Below are 22,423 nucleotides of genomic sequence, written 5' to 3'. Positions count from 1 at the left end.
CATCAGATGAGGGGGCGGGGGGGAATCCCGCACATGTCTATACAGGCAGGTGGTCTATCGGCCTTCAGACTCGCCCGGGACCCGGCACTCTGGGGCTGAGCAGAATGTCCATGACCTTAAAATAAGGGATTGGCGGGGGGCGGGGGTAGGGGTGGGAGGTGGAGAAGGGGTCAAGATGGAGGAAACGGAGGATGTCTCATCAGTAAAGTGACCAGAGGCATACAGGCACGAGAACAATCGGGGCACTAAGTATTCTTGTTTCTCTCTAGACGATCGGAGAAAGCAGCTAGATGTTACAGTGGGATGTAAAGTCCATTTAAAAGATGGGTATCTGGATCAGCAATGAGACAAAGACCGGATGAACTGCTGAGGCAGGGAGTGTGCCCCCCATCACAACCTGCCCACGGTGCAGACAACAGTTCCTTACTCTGTAGAGGCAGCTCTGCAGCGTAGCCTGGGTCACGCACCAGCAGCATCCGGGACCTCTGAGGAGGAAGTGATATCCTGATGCCTATGGTGCTATTTGAGTGTCATGTGAACAAGATCCTCTCAGACCACCCTAGACTCAAAATCAGCACTTCGCTCCATTTACCATGTGCTGTTCTTCATGCTGCAAAACTATGCAAAAAAAAAAAAAAGCTAGAAAACGATGGATAGCAACATGCCTTACACAGGGGATCAGTGAAATGATTTGATAGGACTTTTCCATCCCTAATTACCCTTAGGGTGGACGCAGTGTGAATCTTATGGGCATAAATCGTCAAGGAACAGGATTTCTTATACAGAACTCTAATGAGGTATGTCGTGAGAAATAACTGAGGCTGATTCTCAGGTATACAGACCTCCCCTCTCCCCTCTTTAATCTCCCTCCCCCTGCAGTAAACTCTGAGCTGCTCATTAAAAGTGCACTACGGGACACAAAGCAACCACATGCAAAACAGCTGAGCACACAGAGCTGGGTAGAGGCCGGGGTCAGGGATGCTGGAAGCTCAGGTCTGTTCGTCTCCGTTTCTCTTGGCCTAAGATGTTCCGATTCCATCAGCACTGAAATATTAACAAGCATGTGTGTGAAACAAGCCATAAACCTCCTCCTCAGGATCAGCCATGGGGGGGCAGGCAGGGTCCCCAGGCACAGTGGCCAGAGCCAAGAGTGTTTTTTTGGGTGTGAGCAAATCTCACTTTAATTTTTTTTTTAATCATTTAACTTTTTATTAATAAAACAGAAAACTAAAGTCAGACAACTGCTTTGTTTTTGCATCTGATCTGACCATATGCCAGATAAGTGATTCTTTATGAGGAGGTAGGAGAGAACTGTCAATATACCAGTTCCATTAACAATGGCATACTGGAATATCTAATAAAGTTAGGTAAATGAAGTTAAAAAGAGAAGAAATTAAATATTAAAAATAACAAAAACCTATCCCTCAAATATCAGGGATCTCCTTTAATAGTCTTCAATGCAGCTCATTTGCAATCGAGATCAATCATATTGCATAACCCCCAAAGGAAAAAACTGAGGGAACTCATGGATAATTTTCACAGCTTCATTGTAAAGTCCAAGATCAAAAGGATGGTTATCTTCTTTAAACTGGACATAAGATGAGCACATAATGGTTCCCTTGGCTGTGACTCTTCCAACTACTTCCACAATTCCAGAGATTTCTTCATCAAGAGGCTCCATCAACTCAATGGTTGCACTTTTCCCTTCTCCATCTGAAAGAATAAACATTTTTTCCAGTGGGATGAATCTTCTCCAGCCTCCCTACGAAGCAGACGGGCCGGTCGATGGACTGAGCTAGCATGCTAGCGTGGATTCGCAACTTGGGCAACTCCATCACCTCCACCATCATTGCAGACGGAGGTCGGCGGCCAGCCCTCACTTTAATTGTAAAAGTCTTCATTTACAGCACATCGAATAATGAAAAAAACAAACACACACACACAAAAAAAACAGGAGAGCTAGGAGTCTTACATCTACGAATATATAAAAGTCCCTTGAAATCCAGGTAGTCAAGATGCGGGGAGGGGGAGGGTGTCCCTATCCTCATTTCCCTGCAGATCATTCTACACTCACTTTGAAAGACGACTAGGCATCGTTGGAAGTTCCAAGCAGTAGGATGCGCCTTGCAGGGAGAGAAGAAACCCGTTTATAGGACCAGGTAAGGACCTATCAGCCATGCCCCCTAACAAGGTGAGACAGACCTCCTGGAGCCAGGCCAGGGCAGACCACACAGGGAGGGGGCCTGGCGGGGAGAGGAAACCTTGCGACGGGGAGCGCGGGGTGCCATGCAGTGCCTAACACATCGGTTCACCCCGTAACTCGGACGAGACACGCCCTTCCATGACCTCAGACCCGGGGTGCACGGAACAGCCTCGTGCCGTGGCCGCTCTCTCACGGCCGGGGATTGTCAGAGTCTCAGTTCAGCCCATGGACAAATCCAAACTGTCCCTGAATGGATGCCATCCAGGCTCTTAAGGTAACCCCTGTTTTATTCAGACACACGCATGGACTCCCATTTCCCTAACCGGAGCCCTGATTCACCATCAATAGCCCTGCTCTCAAGGGTTTCTTCCACACACAGGAGCGGCTTAAGTGTTGTTTCATCTTCATTTTATTTGATATTTTTGAAAGAGGCAGAGGGAACAGAAAGGAAAAAAATGTGACTAACCCCCCAACTTGGGGGCCTAGGGGTACAAAACCAGACTTCTCTGCCTCAAGGTCCATCCAGACTGCCGGGGTGCGTTTCAGTGCCCGGGGAGTCCGGGGAAGCTAACCTATCACAGTGCTCTAGCTAAAGCGTATGCTTAAAACTACAGAGGGTTTCAACTGAACACTAAAAATTTAAGTTGCCACGTTTCAGCAACAAATAACTCTTAGAGCGCATCTCAGGAGAGAGAGGAAAGAACTACTGCCGGGATGCCTGCAAAGCCGAGCTCTGCTCTGCTCAGCTCAGCTCTGCCCACCGACGGCCTCAGGCGGACACGTAAGGGGGCGGCGGCTCCTTGGCGGCGCCCGTCACAGTGGCGTCATCGTACGGGGGTAACAGCACCTGAGGAGGAAGAGAGAAGACGAGGGTCAGCGCTGCAAAGTGCACAGATGTTCTCCTGAGCTTGGACTTTCGTTGGACTTTTATGTAATTCAATGTTTCCCAGAACCTGTACCAATTTCAATTTTCCAGCAGGTGGCTAGACTTGGATGAGAGGCTTTTCGAATCCTTTTTAAGTTTTATTTATTGATTTTTAAAGAGAGAGGAAGGGAGTGAGAGACACATCGATTACTTGTTCACTTATTTATGCATCCACTGGTTGATTCTTATATGTGTGCTGACCAGAAATCAAACCCACAACCTTGGTGTATGGCAGTGGTTCTCAACCTTCCTAATGCCGGGACCCTTTAATACAGTTCCTCATGTTGTGGTGACCCCCAACCGTAAAATTATTTTCGTTGCTACTTCATAACTGTAATTTTGCTGCTGTTAATGAATCGTAATGTAAATATCTGTGTTTTCCGATGGTCTTAGGCGACCCTGCTAGCGATATTTACATTACGATTCATAACAGTAGCAAAATTACAGTTATGAATTTAATTCAATGAAAATAATTTTATGGTTGGGAGTCACCACAACATGAGGAACTGTATTAAAGGGTCGCAGCATTAGGAAGGTTGAGAACCACTGGTTTATGGGGACGACACTCTAACCAAATGAGCTACCCGGCCAGGGTGAGACTTCTAGAATCTTTAAAGAAGCAAATGGGAAGAGACGTGTGGCCCTTTCGGAGTTTTCCAAACCCTGCTCACACGGGCCTGGCTGGACGCCTCGGGGCCTGCAGGGTGCGAGGCTGTGTGTCTAGGACAGGCAGGAGGCAGTGGTGGCTCTGAAGAGGGAAAAGGCTCCTGGGGGTGATGTCTGTGGGTACACAAGCAGGGCAGGCACCCGAGTGACTCCGGGAACCCCGCGTGTGGGGTCGGACCGTAGAGTGGAGCATGCAGGGCCAGGGGTCATCTGGACTCAAAGCCTGGCTCAGCCACACTCTGTCAGTGTGGTCTTGGGTGGGTTACTTATTCTGTCTCCACGTCTGTAAAATGAGGGTGCTTGAGCATGGGAGGGCTGTGAAGTCCCTAACACACTGCATGATGCACGCCCGAAATGGCAGGTGCCACCTGTAAATGGCGGGAGAAACACACGCAGTAAACGGACTGACCACCTCTGTCCACGTGCCCAGTTCAAAAACCACCACTAGCAATAGTTGATGAACTGTCAGCGTAAGAAGACACCGGCTGATTCTGGCTTTCTTGGAGTAGAAAACAACACACAAGAGGATATCGACTCAACGTAACTAGCCTTTTCATCAGTCAGCTAACATTTACTGTGTACCTACTACGCGACAGGCAGTGCAGGTGCAAAACAATTAATATAAAGTGCAGTTCCTGTCCTTGGGAATTCAGCGAGGAGATGAAATAACGTGTCACCCACTTCTAGTACTTTGTAGAAAGAGGAAGAATACTCACCAACGAACAAAACCAAACCACGTTCTGTTACTTTTTCTATTATGGACATCACTTAAAGTGGTAAATGTTTCTCAATGTCATGAATTTTCATTGACCTGTCCTTTGACTTCTAGACAGACAACACTAAAATATTCTTTTTATGTTTTTGTCATCCCTACACCCCCAACCACCACCACCACCACCACCACCCTACAACGCCCCTTCCCTCCCCGCCACACACACGCCCTTCTCTCTACTCAACCTCTGACCACTCATCCTTCCCTTCCAGTCCTGATGCTCGAGCTGAACCCTGTCTGTCGTAACCGCAGCGGGGCCAGTACCCGACAGAGGAACGCACACGCTGGGGGAAGCATCATTTAGGCTGGCCCTGGAGAAGCTGTACGGTACGGTTCATGAGGTGGGGAAATGAAGCCTGGCGTTCTAGGCATCTATACTGGTGAGGGTCCAGTCCAGGGCCCGAAACCACACAGTCATTTAAAAAGAGAGAGTTTAATGAAGAATGATTAACAGGGATTGGAGGGGGAATAGCTAAGGGGGTGGGGGTGTGTGTGACAGAACTCTAAGGGACATTAGTGCCGAGTGAGGTACTCGAGGAAAGAACGAAGGGGTCCCCTCCGCAAGGCTGGGGACCCAACACTGTTGAGATGGGGGTGAGGGGTGGGGAGAAGTTTTCTGGGTTGAACCAGACCAAAATCAATATGAACTCTATTTTGGACACTTATCTTATATGATAAAAGCCTAATATGCTAAGTGTCCGGTCATCCAGTTAGCTGTTCAACCAATCGAAGTGTAATATGCTAATGATATGCTAAGGCTACTCAACTGCTCGCTATGGCGTGCACTGACCACCAGGTGGCAGATGCTCTGACTGGTAGGTTAGCTTGCTGCTGGGGTCTGGCCCATCTGGACTGAGCCAGACATGCCCTGGAGCCCTCCCGCAGTCCTTCCCCAGCTGGCAACCACCCACGTCCCTCCCCTCCACGGCCCTGATCGTGTACCGGTGGGGTCCTTTGGCCTGGCCTGTGCCCTCTCGCAATCCGGGACCACTCGGGGGATGTCAGAGAGCTGGTTTTGGCCCGATCCCACAGGCCAGGCCGAGGGACCCCACTGGTGCATGAATTCGTACACCGGGCCTCTAGTGATAAATAAGAAGTCAAGTTCTGTGTGTGTTTTAAAGTAAAACACAATAAAAATAGAGGGCGATTTTCAGAATGTCAAGACTGAAACAATGTTCTGAAAGGAAGGATGTGCCTGCCTCGGGTACCCAAACGTGTTCTTTGGTCACTCAAAGAAGCACCTCAGCATCTTTTAAATTGTCACGGCAACGCCTGTAGACACAACACTAGCTACTACTCTTACCTGGACCCGACCACTTAATGACAGGAGCGGTCAGGTACTTCTTTTGACATAAGGGTGCCATGAACCAAATACCAAGACCCTAAGGCACTAAGAACAAAGAGTTAGTGACCTTTTAATCGTAGGCATTTCTTTTAAAGGTTTTTTTTTGTTTTTTTTTTGCTTTGATTTGGTTGGGCAACTAGAGGAGAGATTAACCCACGGCATGATCTCCAATATCTAATTACTCTTATCTATTCTCCCTGAGTAGTATTTAGGAAAGTATATGTCTGGCCAATAATGTGCATTGTTTTATAGAGAGAAAAAAAAAGCACACTTATCGTCTCCCAACCAGAGCCCCGGGATCTTCCCACAGAGGTCACCCTGAGATGGTTTAATCTGGGAGAAACGCCATCTGGCCTAATATCTGACAGGAAGTGAAAGACACAACATGTTGTTATGTCTGTGTAGGTTCCCAAAAAAGACCTGGACAAAAGATAAGCATACATTACACACTACAAGGATCTTAATATAGCTATGGAGACAGGGAAAATGACAGAACTCCATCACTCCAACCCCCTTAGAACCTCAGAGTGAGGCTCCAGCGTATTTATATCAACTCCTAAATTTAGTTCTAGTTCAATCCGTCTTTAAACACAAAGAGCCCTGCTTCAAAACAGAAATCTGTTCTCCCGCCCTGCAACTCCAGATTGTGGTCTCCAGCAAAAGGCAGCTGCGCTCCTTGGAGAAATGGCTGAATCCAGGTCTGGGCAGGCAATGCGCCAGATGAGCGTAGAATGCCTTGTCATACCAGACAGCAAGGTGGCTACCAAAGACTGTGTCAGAAGTTCCAGGCTCCAACCTGAAGAGGCTCCAAATGGCTAATCGTGGTACAATTTGAGCAACTACAATGTACCAACTTTTAAGAGGAAGCTTTTACTTCCCCCCTTTTGAAAGTTTCAAGGTAGGTATCAATAATAATTATTTAGGCTTACTGATAAAATTAATCAAAACAGCTGTACTTTGCAGCTGGCTCTTATAATAATAGGCCTCATTTTATGAGTTTATTTATTACTTAAAAACACACCTCATGCCCAGCCCATGTGGCTCAGTGGCTGAATGTCAACCTATGATTCAGGAGTTCATGGTTCGATTCCTAGTCAATACATATGCCTGGGTTACAGGGCCCGTCCCCAGTAGGGGGCATGCAGGAGGCAGCCAATCAATGATTCTCTCATCATTAATGTTTCTCTCCCTCCCTTCCTCTCTGAAATCAATTTAAAAAAATATTAAAAAAAAAAAATGTTTTGGGCCGAAACTGGTTTGGCTCAGTGGATAGAGCGTCGGCCTGTGGACTCAAGGGTCCCAGGTTCGATTCCGGTCAAGGGCATGTACCTTGGTTGCGGGCACATCCCCAGTGGGAGGTGTGCAGGAGGCAGCTGATTCATGTTTCTCTCTCATCAATGTTTCTAACTCTCCCTCTCACTTCCTCTCTGTAAAAAATCAATAAAATATACATTAAAAAAAAAAAGAAAAAAAAATGTTTTGGGCCGAAACTGGTTTGGCTCAGTGGATAGAGCGTCGGCCTGCGGACTGAGAGGTCCCAGGTTCGATTCCGGTCAAGGGCATGTACCTTGGTTGCGGGCACATCCCCAGTAGGAGGTGTGCAGGAGGCAGCTGATCAATGTTTCTCTCTCATTGATGTTTCTAGCTCTCTATCTCTCTCCCTTCCTCTCTGTAAAAAACCAATAAAATATATTTTAAAAAAAAATGTTTTGGGGAAAAAAAAACACACCTCACAAAAACAGACAAACAAAAAACCCTGCTCCTCACTGGTTACCACTAGAGAATAATGAGCCAACTTATCATTTTGAAAACTGATAAAAAGAACAAAACTAAGTATATTTATCGATGGCACAAATCCAACTGGGTAGCCAATTAGTACAGGAGGGAAAGTTACTCTCTATAAACATTCCCGATAATAAATGAAAAAAGGAATGATAGAAAGACAGAATCAACCAGATATCATATGCCTCCTGGTGGAAGAACAAATAATCAACTGTGAAGTAATCTTAGAGAAAACAGTGGGAATAGGAATAGGGAACGCCTCTAGATCTAACTTACTGGAAAGTCAAAGGACTACAATCAGAAAAATCTACAGTCTGCAGGACAAACCAATTTCTTTAACAAAAAATTACAGAGACTGAAAATACATACAGGGGTGGGCAAAAGTAGGTTGACGGTTCTTTGTATGGAAAGTTACTACAATAATTAGTAAATAATACAAGAATCAACTTCCACAGACTCACAGCTGTGAACCTACTTTTGCCAACTCCCTGTACTGAGCCACAGATTCTGTTTCAAAGAAACTGCTAGAAAAATATGACATTTATGAGACAACTGAGAATCTGAGCACTTACTGGATATTTTATGATGTTAAATAAATTACATCATATAAAAATTATTTTATAGCCTGCAGACTGAAAGGTCCCAGGTTCGATTCCGGTCAAGGGCATGTACCTTGGTTGCAGGCACATCCCCAGTAGGAGGTGTGCAGGAGGCAGCTGATTGATGTTTCTCTTTCATTGATGTTTCTAACTCTCTATCCTTCTCCCTTCCTCTCTGTAAAAAAAAATCAATAAAATATATTAAAAAACAAAAAAATGATTTTATATATAAGTATGCTTAAAAAATAACCACAATACCATTCTGTGTTTTTGAAACATTTTTAAGTACTGTCAGAGAGCAGAGACTTCAGGTGGTGACCTATCCCTGTATTTTGGAATAAACGATCAATGCGATGGAGTTACGAGAAATGATAAATCTCCCTTTCCCAGGAATACCATTCTTCAAAAAAATAAAAAAAGCTCACTGAGAACGTTGACAAAGTAGTCACATTATCAGCAGCAACTCAGTTTCCTTAAAAAGGGCAAGTGATACAGAATGACTGGGGAGATAATGACCAACAATAACCCTCCAGCAATCCCCCAGCATCTCGCCAGCACACCAGGGAACACCCAGAGCTGGCACGGGTCCACGGCCCCCATCCTCCCACTACAAACCACCGCCACGCCGGAAGCCTTTCTGAGGAGAGAGGTCTATTATTAGAAGAGCTGGGGATGTCCCGCTGAAAAGCACAACGATTCTGAGTTGATGTTAGCCTGCAGGAAACTTAACAGTTACTCCATATCTAACTCTGAATCTTTCAAATGGAGAAAAATAATTTTCCTCTAAAAAGTTCTTTGGATGTGTTTGGGGGACTTAATAGTTCTTACGTTCTCTGAGCACCTCAATTTCTACAAATATCAGCATATCCTTTAATCTGAAGTATACTGTAAATGTGTATTTTTGTAGTCTTTCCACTTTGCTTCTATTAAAAAAAATACACACAACCCTTAAGAAAGCACTAAAAAACCACCACCAAGTGTGTATCAAAGCAAACACGTGCAATATGGATATTATCCTATATAATCCTATATAATGAGAAGCTAATATGCAAATCAACCAAACGACCAGTTGCTATGACGTGCAGTGATCACCAGGGGTAGCTCCTCCGTTGAGCGTCTGCCCCCTGTGAGAGGGCACAGGCCAGGCTGAGGGGAACCCCTCTCTGCCCCCCCCCGCGCCCCGCCCCCAGTGCACAGATTTCATGCACCGGGCCTCTAGTCTTTTCTAAAGAACTTCTAAAATAGTATAGCTTTTTAAGTCGTACACATTATGATATTTAGGGAAAGGTTCTGATATATCTTGCCTGTTTGGTAACTTCATTGGTTCCTCAAACTAAAAAATCTCAAACTTCGTTTAGACTTTTTCATTAGTCAAGTAGGACAATATGTGTATACAGATTTAAAAGAAAAAAGAGAGACTTATAGAAAAAATAAAAACCTAGAAACTCAGAAGAAAAAAAATTCTCTTAAGCTAGCAATTTTATCAAAAGTATAATGACTCTGAAGTCATTTCTTTAAAGAAACTTACTGATTCAAGCAAAATTCTTCAGGAAGTTGAGTCGAGCATGTGTTTACTGTAATCAGTGCATAGCATCCTGCAGGCCCCGGAAAGGGTTCCCTCAGCACCTGGGCGCGCTGGGTTTTTGTGCCTCTGCTCAAGGCAAAGCCTCTTCTTAAACAGCTGCCCATGCGTGTTTGATTCAACCCAACAAATGCTTGGTGAGTACTTAGGAAAACTATTCGTGAATAACATGCTTTGAGTTCTCAGCAACATCAGCTTGCTTCTGTGTTTAACATCAAGTCTGAAATTGCTTTATTCCCATTTTACACACAGGAAAGTAAAGGCAGGGACAGGTTACAGAGCTTAAAAAACAAAGCAACATATAAAACTCTATTCTACTTTAGAGTTGACTTGCCATTCATACTTACCCTTCTTCTGTCCTGTCCATTCCATCCCCTACAACAGTACCCATCTCCACCCACCCCACATGCTCAGCCCCAACCTCTTCGTTAGCTGCTCCTTGAGCTCGTGCCTGTACAGAGCACGGCGCTGTGTTCAATGCAAAGGTGATGGACACACAGGACTCACATGTTTATCTTACCATGCGCCGTCAGTGTAAAATCCATTACAGGAAGTGCAAATGGTTTCCCGGACTCTTCCAGTGAAGACATGTGTTCCAAAATGCGTATTTGAGAGGCACAACTATCACCAGAACAGAGATCACCTAAATTCTCTTACTGAGGTTTCCATATGCCGGGGCAAGTTTTGAAGACATAGGAACCTCTGCCGTTCTCATCTCCCCACCTACAATATCACCTTTCTAGGTTTTATTTCATATGTTAAGTGAGGTAACATAGTCCTACTATGCAGATTTATGGTATACAATGGTTTAATACTCAGGTTTAAGACACATAAATATGGGGAAGGTACATATATTTCCTATCTGTAATGGTTTTTAAAATAAACCGGAAGTTGAGCCATCTGAATTTTAATATACTTTAAGGAAAAGGAAACATTTCATTCAACTACCCATCCTCTCATGACTAAGCAGTTCATGATAATGTTTCAACAACAGTGAAAACGGAGCCAACACTAGAAACACGTGGAAGCCACCAGACATGTAGAGAGAGAGACCCCCGCGGTAACGGCGGCACCTACCGTACTGTCGTTGCTGGTAACGTACACCAGGACGTCGGAGTTGTTCCTGCCGTTGATGTATCGGTAGCAGTTCCAAACGCAGCTAATCAAGTAACCCTGAAAGTGGTCGTGATTATTCGATCTTTACTTTTCAGACTTCAGACAATGTCACATATCACCATAGATAGAGCCGCATCACAAACCCTTTATTTACATAAATTATAAATGCACCTGTTGACTCTTCCAAACCAAAAAGACTTTAAAATCACAAATATTGGGTATACTCACTTTCTGGCTAGCCTTATTCTATCACACCACCCCAGTCGGCGGTAGAAGTAGAGAGGGGCTGAGAGCAGAACAGGAAATTCGAAGAAAAGGTGGTAGCAATCGCCAAACACATTTATTGCTCCCAAATTCCCAGTCAGCATCCACTCACTAAACACTCCCATGGAAACCTCTGGTCTGCTGTCTCTAAAAACCCAATAACTACTTCAGTGACTTTGTTTCTTATTTGACATTTCTGTAACCTGCAAGAGAATTTAGTGGATTTCCCAAATAAACTTACACTGACTAATTCTGTCCATCATCTATTTGCAGAGCTAGGAGGTAAGCATTGCTCCCTCTACTGTCCTAGGACCAAGTGGAAAGGTCACGTGATGGTGTTGACTCCCAGGGAACTGGAGTGGTGACAAACCTTATCGATGAGTAACAGAGAAATGTAGGTCATGAAGCCGCTAATTGGGTACACTCCTGGGCACACTCCTATGTGAAACCACGTAGGAGACCCTTAATAAGCGGTTACTGAATAAATGAAGGAACAATGGATCTTGCCATGTGTTCGTTCCCTCACTTAAACCTCACAGTCCCCTGCCGATGGTTTTCTTTACCACTGCTATTTGATAAATGAAGACACCAAGGCCATGGGCACAGTTGGAAATAGCCGTGATAGAAGGTAAGTCTAGGTGCTCTGACCCACAGTCTCAAGTAAGCATTTTCAATATAAACGAAAATGCCTACAAAATGAAAATGCCTTTGTTTAAGTGCATTACCAGCTTCTGAGCTTCTGGTAACGGCAGAGAGTAGCTTGTCAGATGAACCTTCTTGCAGGTAAAACTGACAAAGCCAGACACACACACACACACACACACACACACACACACACACACTGTGAAAGCAAGGGAAGGAAAGGCACCAATATCATGCAGAAGCGAAAGGGGAATCTACCCCTCAAAGACAAAGTGCACTGAGTGGGATTGGAGAGTGTGGCCTTTGCCTGAGGCCCTGCCCTATCTACATGCAGCCTGGGTGGTCTGGGTGGCCAAGGACAGTAGGTGGGGTTGACAGAGCAGCCAGGAAGTTGGGGGAGAGGAGGGGAGGAGCTGCAGAAGCAGTAAGCCTCAACATTTGTGCATAAAATTCACCCAAATCCTTGACTACTACACGACACATGCAATATCAAAATATCCTGTGTTATAAGGGGAAATGTAGACCCAAATGATTTTCAACGAATCCTTATCTTTGAAATGAGCCACTTCATCATATTACCTATTTAAAATGCTTTCTCTCCCTAAATGCAGCTTCCTCAAGCTTACTGAGGTTTGATTTTTTTTTTTTGAAGAATTAGGTAATTTTTATGTCAAAATAAAGACTATGAATGTTATTAAGAATTAAAAGTTCAAAGTCCAACAATAAACTGAGAATTTTCTACGTATTAGTAGCACACAGGAATAGATTATAGTGATGTGTCTATTATCAGGTTTACAAGATGAAAAAGACTGAGGGAACACTGCTGACTGGAGTGTTGTCCTTCAACCTCTGTGGAGGTCAATTTGGCAGCCTATCAAAAGCCTTCAAATTCTGCATTCCCTCTAATGTTACGAAATGTATCTTGAGGAACGCCGAACTATACAAAAGATGTGTCTAAATGCATTCATTGCAGCAATATTAATAACTGAAAAAGTAGAAACTGTCTCAATGTCCAACAGTAAGTAACTTTATTAAGTTAATGATAAATTGATAGAATAGACAGTTAAACAATGATGTTCAGAATATACTGCATTTTAAAAACCCTAAAATAAATGTTGCAGCATATAATATATACCACACAATGAATGACATCACATTAATTTTTTCTCATCCTAATAGATTTTGGAATAACCCTTGACGGAACGGGCCTTTGGAAGTTTGGTGAGTGTTTATCTCATGCAGATAAGAGAAGGAACCGAATGTCAGGAAATCCAAAAGCAGTTCCGATAGCTAAGCAAGAGAATGAGCTGAAGTTTGTGTGCTTCTGTAGCATTCATGAATACGTTTAACAATAGGCAAGAAATAAAATCGTTATTCTTACCTTGAAAGCCAAGACAATGCTGATAAACAGAAGAACAATAAGGACCAAACAGGTAGAATTCACCGACATGGCATCCTCTTTGTAGGGAAAATCAGGAGGCTGCAAAAGAAAAGTGCATTAGCAACTCGCATTAATCACTCAGGACTATATTCCCGAGGCTTTAATCACACGTGCTTATCCGAAAACAGCGAGGGCAGGTCGCTATTCATGACCCCTAGGATGCCCAGCCTGCTTCTCCGAATGAAAAGCTACAAACGGTGTGGTAACGAGAGGCAGGTACGCTCATAACTCGGGCAATAACTCTTGAAAAGGACAATCAGAGGAAGGATCCTGAGAGACCTGAAACACACCTGTGCCTCCTACTATACGAAAAGCTGAAAGGCAGTAGTCTTACACACCTCTGACACTTGGATTGCCTGCAAATTCTGGACCATTCTAAATCAAGAGCTTGTGCAGGGCAAAGGGGAGAAACCTATTAAAATTAGCCTCCTTGCCCGGTCATTGTGGCTCAATTGTGAACCAGGAGGTCACGGTTCAATTCCCAGTCAGGGCACATGCCCAGAATGTGGGCTCGATCCCCAGGAAGGGGGTGTGCAGGAGGCAGGCGATCAATGATTCTCTCATCATTGATGTTTCTACCTCTCTCTCCCCCCCTCTCCCTTCCTCTCTGTAAAAAAAAAAGGACAAAAGTGGAAGCATGAGACCCTTTCCATAAAGGCTCTATGCTCATTCCCCCAGAAAAGTGAAGGGGGTGTCTATGTCCAGCTGAGACCCGTAAACACACGTGCACAGCTCATTTTAGCTGCATTTCATAAGACTCCAGGTCCACGGGAAAGGCGTGAGTGGGTGCTTCCCCCACCTCCTCAGACAACCGTCTCTCGGACTCATTTCTCAACTTGTCATAAAGGGCCTCCGAATCAGCAGGTCTTCGACTGTCCTCTCACTACTGTCTTTCGGCCCAGACGGATCTCTAAGTAGAACGTACTCGCTTGTTTTATTGGTTTATACTTACTTGTTTAATTACAAATAAAAGTAGATGGGGATTTTTTAAGGCTGCTGTTACAATTCCTGTCGGCATGAACAATATCGTCATTTTACTACTAGCGGCTCTAAGGCAAATGAATACCAAGCGACTGGACCCTGTGGGCACAGCAGAAAGTCTAGGCAGTATCCGCAGCGCTCCGAACGCTTGCCTACATATGAGGCTCTCCGGTCCTATGTATAAATCTCTGCAAGGGATGGGCTGGGGCACAAACAGACTCAGCACCCCCCTTCCCAGCCCCTCACAAGGCAGGCTATGTGGAGGGTCATGCTTCCTCCACACTCCCAAAGTGGAGGTCAGGACCCCAGCACCAGACATCATCACAGAGTAAAGACACAAGTCCTTCAAGACAGAGGATTCTGTACAACCTGTTGGTCATACACGGGGTCGGGGGAAAAAAAGGTTGCCTGTATGAAAAATACTATCTAATAAAAGGGCAATATGCAAATTAGCCATCACTCATCACATAGATGGTGGTGCCCATAGCCACAAGATGGCAATGCCCAAGAGGTCGCTGGTTCGATTCCTGGTCAGGGCACATGACTGGATGGTGGCCTTGATCCCCAGTAGGGGGCATGCAGGAGGCAGCTGGTTGATGATGTTTCTCTCTCTATCCTTCTCCCTTCTTCCTCTCTCTCTAAAAATCAATAAGAACATATATATTTTTTAATGTAAAAGGCAGAAGTATTCTATTCTCGCACCCTCCCCAAACTTCTCCATACCCAGCCCTCAGTATTTACATACATGGCTACAAAGGACATCCAGAAAACTAGTCTAAAAAAAGGCTGGGGGAAGAAAGCGCTCTGTGGCCATGTAAATCTGAGATGCAGCACATAGCGGAGGCCCACTTTCCCCGTACGGCAGCTGAGGCAAAAAGCTACCCTTTGCTGCTAACTGAGCAAATTACATTTCACAAAAATAAAACAGCTCGCAGCCAGCGCATAAGTTAGGGAGGTGCATCTAATAGCATCTCCTCAGCCACCAACTTACCTCAGGAGGTTGGTTTTCCAAAGAGCGCTCTAACAAACCAAAAATCTTATCCCCATGATAGCATCAAAAAACCTCTCATCATTAACTCCAATGCAAGTTAAAAATCCACAAATTAACTCTAGCCGATTCGGCTCAGTGGATAAGAGTGTGGACTGAAGGGTCCTGGGTTCGATTCTGGTGGAGGGCTTATGCCCGGGTTTCGGGATCAATGGGGGGGAGGGGGCGGCGTGCAGGAGGCAGCTTCAATGATTCTCTCTTATCATCGATGTTTCTCTCTCTTTCTCCTCCCTTCCTCTCTGAAATCAATAAAAAGATAATTTTTTAAAAAGTTACAATCCTGACTTTAAAAAAACACCACCAATTAACATGTGTGCATGCCTGTCCGAACTCCTCGTATCCGTTACTTAACCAGGTTTCCCTCCGGAAGAGACGCAGACACGGGGCGGCCACGTACCAGCTGTCGTATGTACTCCTGAATGGAGTTTGGGTAAACAAGCACCGTGATGGCAACCAAGGCGCTCAGAGCGAAATCGAAGATCTGGTAACAGAAGAACGGGACGATCCAGGCGGCCCGTCGCTGTGGAAAACAGGAAACGGGGTGTCAATGCCCATCACGGTCACAATGACCAACCGTGATTTCTTTCAATTCAGAGAGATTTTTTTTTTTCCCTTAATCTGAAGGGAAATGGAGAAATAGCCATCCACTAAGCCAGGCCACAATGGCAACCGGTAAGCCAACTGGGAGTCCACGAACAAATCCAGTAAGTATTTCTGAGACTCTATTGGTTTTCCTAGCAGTGCATCCTATGAACGAGAGATGTAGACTCTCCAAGGTCCTCTCGGAAAACCGAGAGTGACGACATCGGACTCCTTACGGACAGCTGTACAGGTCACACGAGCAAGGGATGGAGGACAGGACCCCCTTCTTTCCTTTTTTTTTTTTAAACAGGAAAAAAAATCAAATTTTTAATCCATGCTCCTGGGAAGGAATTGAGGCAACATTGGGTGTATTATGACATATTTTGGACAAAAAAGGGGAGGGTGGGGTATTAGACTTCCGAAGTGAGGATGAGTGGTTTACAGGTGGTTGAGGAAGAGCTGAACACCGCCGGCAAGAAATTCCGGTTCGGCCGCTCGGGAACAATGGGGCATCGGGGGCACCGGGCCCACAGGCCCCTGCCCGAAGCCCTCCCGTTTACCAGACTCAGTTTACACGGGGCCGAGGCGACATTGCCCGGTTCCCCTCCTGGAGTGGGTTTCGTGTCTGAGCCTCCTGGAGGCCCAGCTTACCTTGTATGCTCCGTAAGTAGCCATCGCACAGATCAGGATCATGAGAAGAGAAATTGCGACAGCAATGCACATGTCTGCCAAAGGTTAAAAAAAAAAAAAATTAGTAGATCCATTGTTCAAGCATTTCTTTCGTCTCGCCTCAAAGGCACTTTGTTTATAAACCAATCACAAGTGAGGACACTTCATACTAAGTAAAGCAGCAGCCACCTTTTGGAATTTGAGAAGGTGAGGAGTTAAGGAAAGTGTGGCTCAAAAGATGTCCTCCCTAGATCATAGAAATGCCTGTCGGTCAGAGATGGATTTACATGTAAGTTTATTTCCAAAATGGGAAAGAGATATTGGTTGGAGATATGGCTAAAAAGTTGGACGTCTAGTCCACTGAATTATATGATAGTTGTTTGTGGTGGTTTTTTTTTAAATATATATTTTATTGATTTTTTACAGAAAGGAAGGGAGAGGGAGAGTTAGAAACATCGATGAGAGAGAAACATCAATCAGCTGCCTCCTGCACACCCCCTACTGGGTATGTGCCTGAAACCAAGGTACATGAGTTGACCGGAATCGAACCTGGGACCCTTCAGTCCACAGGCCGACGCTCTATCCACTGAGCCAAACCGGTTAGGGCTAGTTGTGTGTTTTTTTTTAAATATATAGGTGTCTGCCGAAACCGGTTTGGCTCAGTGGATGGAGCGTTGGCCTGCGAACTGAAAGGTCCCAGGTTCGATTCCGGTCGGGGGCATGTACCTTGGTTGTGGGCACATCCCCAGTGGGGGTTGTGCAGGAGGCAGCTGATTGATGTTTCTCTATCATCGATGTTTCTAACTCTCTATCCCTCTCTCTTCCTCTCTGTAAAAAAATCAATAAAAAAATATATTTAAAATATATAGGTGTCTAACTTGTATTTTATACACTCATGTGTGTCTCATGCTCCTATTAAAATCCGCCACTAGCTTCCCATCTCATTTAACATAAAATCTTCTCGTCTCTGCTTATTCTAAAGCAGGTCTAGCCCCAGCCGGTTTTGCTCAGTGGTTAGTGTCTCGGCTTTTGGACTGAAAGATTGTGGCTTTGATTCCGGTCCAGGGCACGAACCTCGGATTGCAGGCTCGATCCCCAGGCCCAGTCTCTCTCACATCGATGTTTCCCATGGTCTCTACCCCGCCCTTCCACTCGCTCTAAAAAACGGATGGAAAAAAATATCCTCAGGTGAGGATTAACAAAACAAGCAACCAACAATAAAGCAGGCCTACTCCTCCAGGCTCTTCGGACCTCATCCCACTTTCTTGCTCTCTATAAACCAGCCATGCCACTGGGTTCATTCAACACAGCAAGATCATCCATCCCACCGGAGGCAACTCCCACTGGCTAGAAGAAACGTCACTCTATTTTGACATGCCTGGCTCTGCCTTTTGAACCAGGCAGGTCTCAGCTCGATGGCACCACCTCCCAGGCCCTCCCACATCACTACTGCGTTTTCTTTATGGCGTATCACTACAATCGTACCCACATTTGTGGTGTATTGTCTATCTCCCTCTGCTAGAGGAACCTCGGGAGGGAAAAGGCTTTCCACATCTTGTTCACAACTACAACCTCAACACTGAGAAGAGGACAGATAGCCAGTATGGCAGCTACTAGCCACATGTGGACAGAGCATTTGGAAGGAGGTCAATCTGAACTGAGATGTGCTGTAAGATTAAAACATACTCGGGATTCCAAGGAATCAGGAGGGGGGGGAAGGGCGGGAAGAAAATAAAATATCTCCTTAATAATTTTTATACTGATTACATGCAGCAGTGTCAGTCCAGTGTGACCGTTTCTGAGCCATTTCACGGACATCTCCTTCCGTCGTCCTAACTCCCAGGCATGTTACTGTTCCCACAGAACAGATTATGAAACTGGGGCTCAGAGGTTATGCAACTTGTTGAGAGCATTTGCACAAAAAGCTGAAGGATGACTAACGCTGCTCTTATGATTTCAATCTCTGGCTCTTGCTACTGTACATGCTGCTTCTATTTAACCTCTGAATAGCCTCAGCATTTGAAGCAGGAGGTTTATGAACAGAAGCACAGGGTGGAAGTACATGCTAGGACAGAAATGTGACATGTCAACAAAGACCACTTGTTTTATAGATTTAATGCAGTAAATTTATAACAATAATGATTTTTTAAAATTAATTTCAGAGAAGAACAGAGAGGGAGATAGAAACATCAATGATAAGAGTATCATTGATTGGCTGCCTCCTGCACGCCCCTTATTGGGGATCAAGCCGGAAACCTGGCTTATGCCTTGACCAAGAATCGAACCATGACCTCCTGGTTCATAGGTCAGTGCTCAACCACTGAGCCACGCCGGCTGGGCGCTAATTATTTTTATTAGAGTGAAAATCTGATTCTCAAGAAAGAAAAAGAAATGAAGGTTTTGATAGGCTCAGACTAGTACCTAAAAGATCATGATTTCTTTTGGAATACATACATATTTATAGTTTATGTTACAATTTCAACGCTAAATTAATTTACCTTTTCCCTCTAGTGAGGAAAGAAGTACCTACACGGGAATTTCATGAATGCCTCATAGCATTCTTATAGAGCCAGGGGAGGGAATAAACGTGAATGCATTTAAATGCCTTAAATGCAAAGGGAAAGTCTCCAGTTACACACACCCATTCCAGTGCTGCCGTTTGCATGTGAAGCAATGAGCGTGTCATTCTCGTTTTTGTTTTTTTCCTGCATAAAGCTCTGAGCATAGTGGAATGTACGTTGTCTACTTCCTCTTTTCCCATTCTCCTCAGTGAACTAGGCACTGTTATTTCATTTAATCCTTATGGCAACCTTAAAAGGTAGGTACAATTATTACAGCTTCATTTTAGAGAAAAATGATAACTTGCCCAAGGTTATAAAAAAGAGTTGGGCATCAATAAGCAATTATTATGTGCAAAAGCCTCTTAGAATGTACCGAAATCTCTGAAACTTAAACTCAGGCAGAAGTTCTTTTCTTCTTTGTCTACTTTTATGGTTTCCAAATTCTGTGCAGTCATATTTTATAATGAAAAAGATAATTTTATGGAGGTCGGCCTATCATAGGATATTCTTTGACAACCTCAGAGGTTTTAAAAGACTTAGATAAACAAGCAAGCAAAGTCAAGGCATTATTCCAAAAATAAGACAATTAATCACCTTTGTTAATATAAAATATTAATATGGCAAAAATAATCATCTTAGTAAGAACTGCATATCCTATTCGGGGGGCAGGGGGAGGGAGTCACGCTGGAACTAAATCTCACAAAATCATGCAAAGATTTAAAATTTCCACCTTGCCCTAACCGGTTTGGCTCAGTGGATAGAGCGTCGGCCTGCGGACCGAAGGGTCCCAGGTTCGATTCCGGTCAAGGGCATGTACCTTGGCTGCGGGCACATCCCCAGTGGGGGGCATGCAGGAGGCAGCTGATCGATGTTTCTCTCTCATCGATGTTTCTAACTCTCTATCCCTCCCCCTTCCTCTCTGTAAAAAAAATCAATAAAATATATATTTTAAAAAACGAACGATAAAACAAAGCTCCCTTGCCCTGGTTAAGTGCAGTTCAGCCAGTGAGGGGCCCAGAGAGAGCAGAGAGCCAGGCTACCACCTGCTGTCAGGTTGCCCTGGCTCAGCTATGGCCCTGCGGAACCTGAAGTCTGGAGAAAGAGCTGGCTGTTTGTTTACGGTCAACAGATACTCCCAGGCTCTAAAACTGCATCTTGAGTCACTCTTCTTTGCCCAGCAACCTTTTGCCCCCAAATGTATTTCTCAAAGCCAATGAGAAATAAATTTGCATGACCTTTTGTCTGGGATTAGGCACAGCAAGGACACCGTGTGACTATGATTATAAAATATTCAGATTTCTGTGACCTTAGAGCTGGGGGACTGGCTTATGTTTCTATTTATCAGAAAAAGGCCCCAAATCCACCAAGTAACTACCAACATGGTTTCCAGATGGAGAATGATCACCTCCAGGAAGAAAGGAAAATACTAAAACAACAGAAGACACAATAAGACCGGCATTAGCCTTTTAACCTTCCATCCGGCCATTTATCTTCATCCCCCCCCTCCTCCCTAAAAGACCAAAGGCCAGGGTAAAAAGATGAGACAAAGCAATTCACATTTTTAAAAGGGGCACGTTAACGTAGGATGAAAACAGGAAAAAGAATCCTTCTTTAGTCTCCTACACTGAGAACACACAGGGCAGTGCACAAATACTTACTGGTTTGATTGGTAACAATGGGAAGTTAAGTATCAGTTCAAATGGGCCCACAAATCAATACCTGTAATTTATAGTAGGAAGAACTGGAAGCCGGATTCCCTGCCCTTGAAAATACCAAGAGATCCACACTTGCCACCTGATGGTACTTACTGGCATCATCCATGAACTCCAAGTCACCTCCCAGCTCCGAACTTGGAAAGTGATGCTGGTTGGGGTACGCCAGGGAGCTCAACAGAATCAGCAGCACCACGGCATTGATGATCTGCACGCAATCAGAAAAAAACACACATAAGTAACATTCCCCGCATACAGTCCCGATCAACGACAAGCATACGGACCTCATGGAATTTAACTTCAATAGAGACCCCACGTGCCCGGATGACAGCTGGGCTTCACCGCACTGCCCGCTCAGCCCGCATCCTGGAGCAGCGAACCACCAGCACAAGCAGCCGCGGCAGCCGGTGGCTGGAAAAGCACAGGGCCTTCAGCACTGAGCCACGTCCATGCTCAGGAGCGGGTGTTTGCAGGTGGTGAGACCTTCTTCACAAGCTCAGGCAGAGTTGGGAGATGTAGGAAAGTGTCAGAAAGGGATGCCACGCTCAGTGGCAGAGCCGGGATCCTTGATCCCGCAGCAGCGCACGGGCCCCTCTCTGTCCCAGGCCCACGCCTGTCTCCTAGGCATTGCAGAATGCGTCTCCCTTGGGCACTTCAAACTCAGCTCATCTGAGAGGAAAGCATAAAACCAATGGAAAAAATATCAGGAGGAAGAGGAGGAGGAGGAAGAGGGGGGGGAGGAGGGGGGGGAGGAGGAGGAGGGAGAGGAGGGGGGAGGAGGAGGGGGAGGAGGAGGAGGAGAACATTGCCCAAGATCAGGCAGCAAACAAATGTAGAAATGGGATATGAATCCAGGAATTTCCATTCTAAAACCTAAACTCTCAGTCTCCGGCTGTATTTGAAACCTGATTGATTATCTTTGGATCTTTGGGTTTACATCTTCCTTATCCCCTCCATCCAACCAACTGCAAAATTATGACCATTCCCTGTCTGCATTTCTATTTCCTGCATGCTCCCCAGCGGCCCATGCTGCACGCTCTGGCGGTCAGCTGAGGCGCGGGCTGATAAGGGTTTCTCCTTATTCCTGGGTTTAGAAACTTGTGATCGACCTCTCTGTTTCGCTCTTGCCAAAAGGAAGAGATGAATGACCTTCCTACAGAGAGGAAATTCTTTTACTAACTACAGCATTACCTACCATATTTAGAACCACTTATTTACAGAAGCGGTTCAAATCGGGTCATTTGTTTTACAAAACGTCCATCCACTTGGAACCCAGGTTTAAGTGGCGATCCCAATCGGTCAGCATTATTGCAGGGTTTACAATTATTTTATTTTCTTCCTCTACCTTCCAAATTGATCTAACTGCTTTCTGAAAAATATCATTACAAAAACGAGAAGAGCGATTTCCGGGAGTATACATAGATCGCCAATTTAAATAGATTACTACAAGCATGTGGCTAAAGTTTTTTTTTTTTAGGATAAAAGGGTGCAAAGTGAGAAGCAAACTCCCTCCTATTCCTCTCCCACAATCAC

The 22,423-nt window shown here is 45.0% G+C and overlaps 1 protein-coding gene and 1 pseudogene across 4 annotated transcripts in view; both read right to left on the bottom strand.

The window, feature by feature from the left end:
* Window positions 1–1,429: 1,429 nt before the first annotated feature.
* LOC129147206 (replication protein A 14 kDa subunit-like) lies at window positions 1,430–1,940 on the bottom strand (annotated as a pseudogene).
* Window positions 1,941–2,594: 654 nt separating this feature from the next.
* The window catches only part of LAPTM4B (lysosomal protein transmembrane 4 beta), a 35,089-nt gene continuing 15,260 nt past the window's right edge, over window positions 2,595–22,423 (bottom strand). For 2 of the 4 annotated variants that reach the window (XM_054708397.1, XM_054708398.1), the window contains 7 exons: window positions 20,987–21,098; window positions 16,600–16,673; window positions 15,764–15,886; window positions 13,278–13,376; window positions 10,952–11,047; window positions 8,366–8,467; window positions 2,595–3,050 (listed from right to left, as the gene is read on the bottom strand). In XM_054708397.1, coding sequence (XP_054564372.1) covers window positions 2,973–3,050; window positions 8,366–8,467; window positions 10,952–11,047; window positions 13,278–13,376; window positions 15,764–15,886; window positions 16,600–16,673; window positions 20,987–21,098 — 684 coding nt within the window. In that variant the 3' untranslated portion in view covers window positions 2,595–2,972. The remainder of the gene's footprint in view (window positions 3,051–8,365; window positions 8,468–10,951; window positions 11,048–13,277; window positions 13,377–15,763; window positions 15,887–16,599; window positions 16,674–20,986; window positions 21,099–22,423) is intronic. The other 2 variants (XM_054708399.1, XM_054708400.1) reach the window with 1 other exon arrangement.

The sequence above is a fragment of the Eptesicus fuscus genome, chromosome 19 (assembly GCF_027574615.1).
Source record: "Eptesicus fuscus isolate TK198812 chromosome 19, DD_ASM_mEF_20220401, whole genome shotgun sequence".
Lineage (NCBI taxonomy): Eukaryota > Metazoa > Chordata > Mammalia > Chiroptera > Vespertilionidae > Eptesicus > Eptesicus fuscus.
The sequence above is the reverse complement of the archived record's forward strand: the minus strand, read 5'-3'. Positions and strand labels throughout refer to the sequence as shown.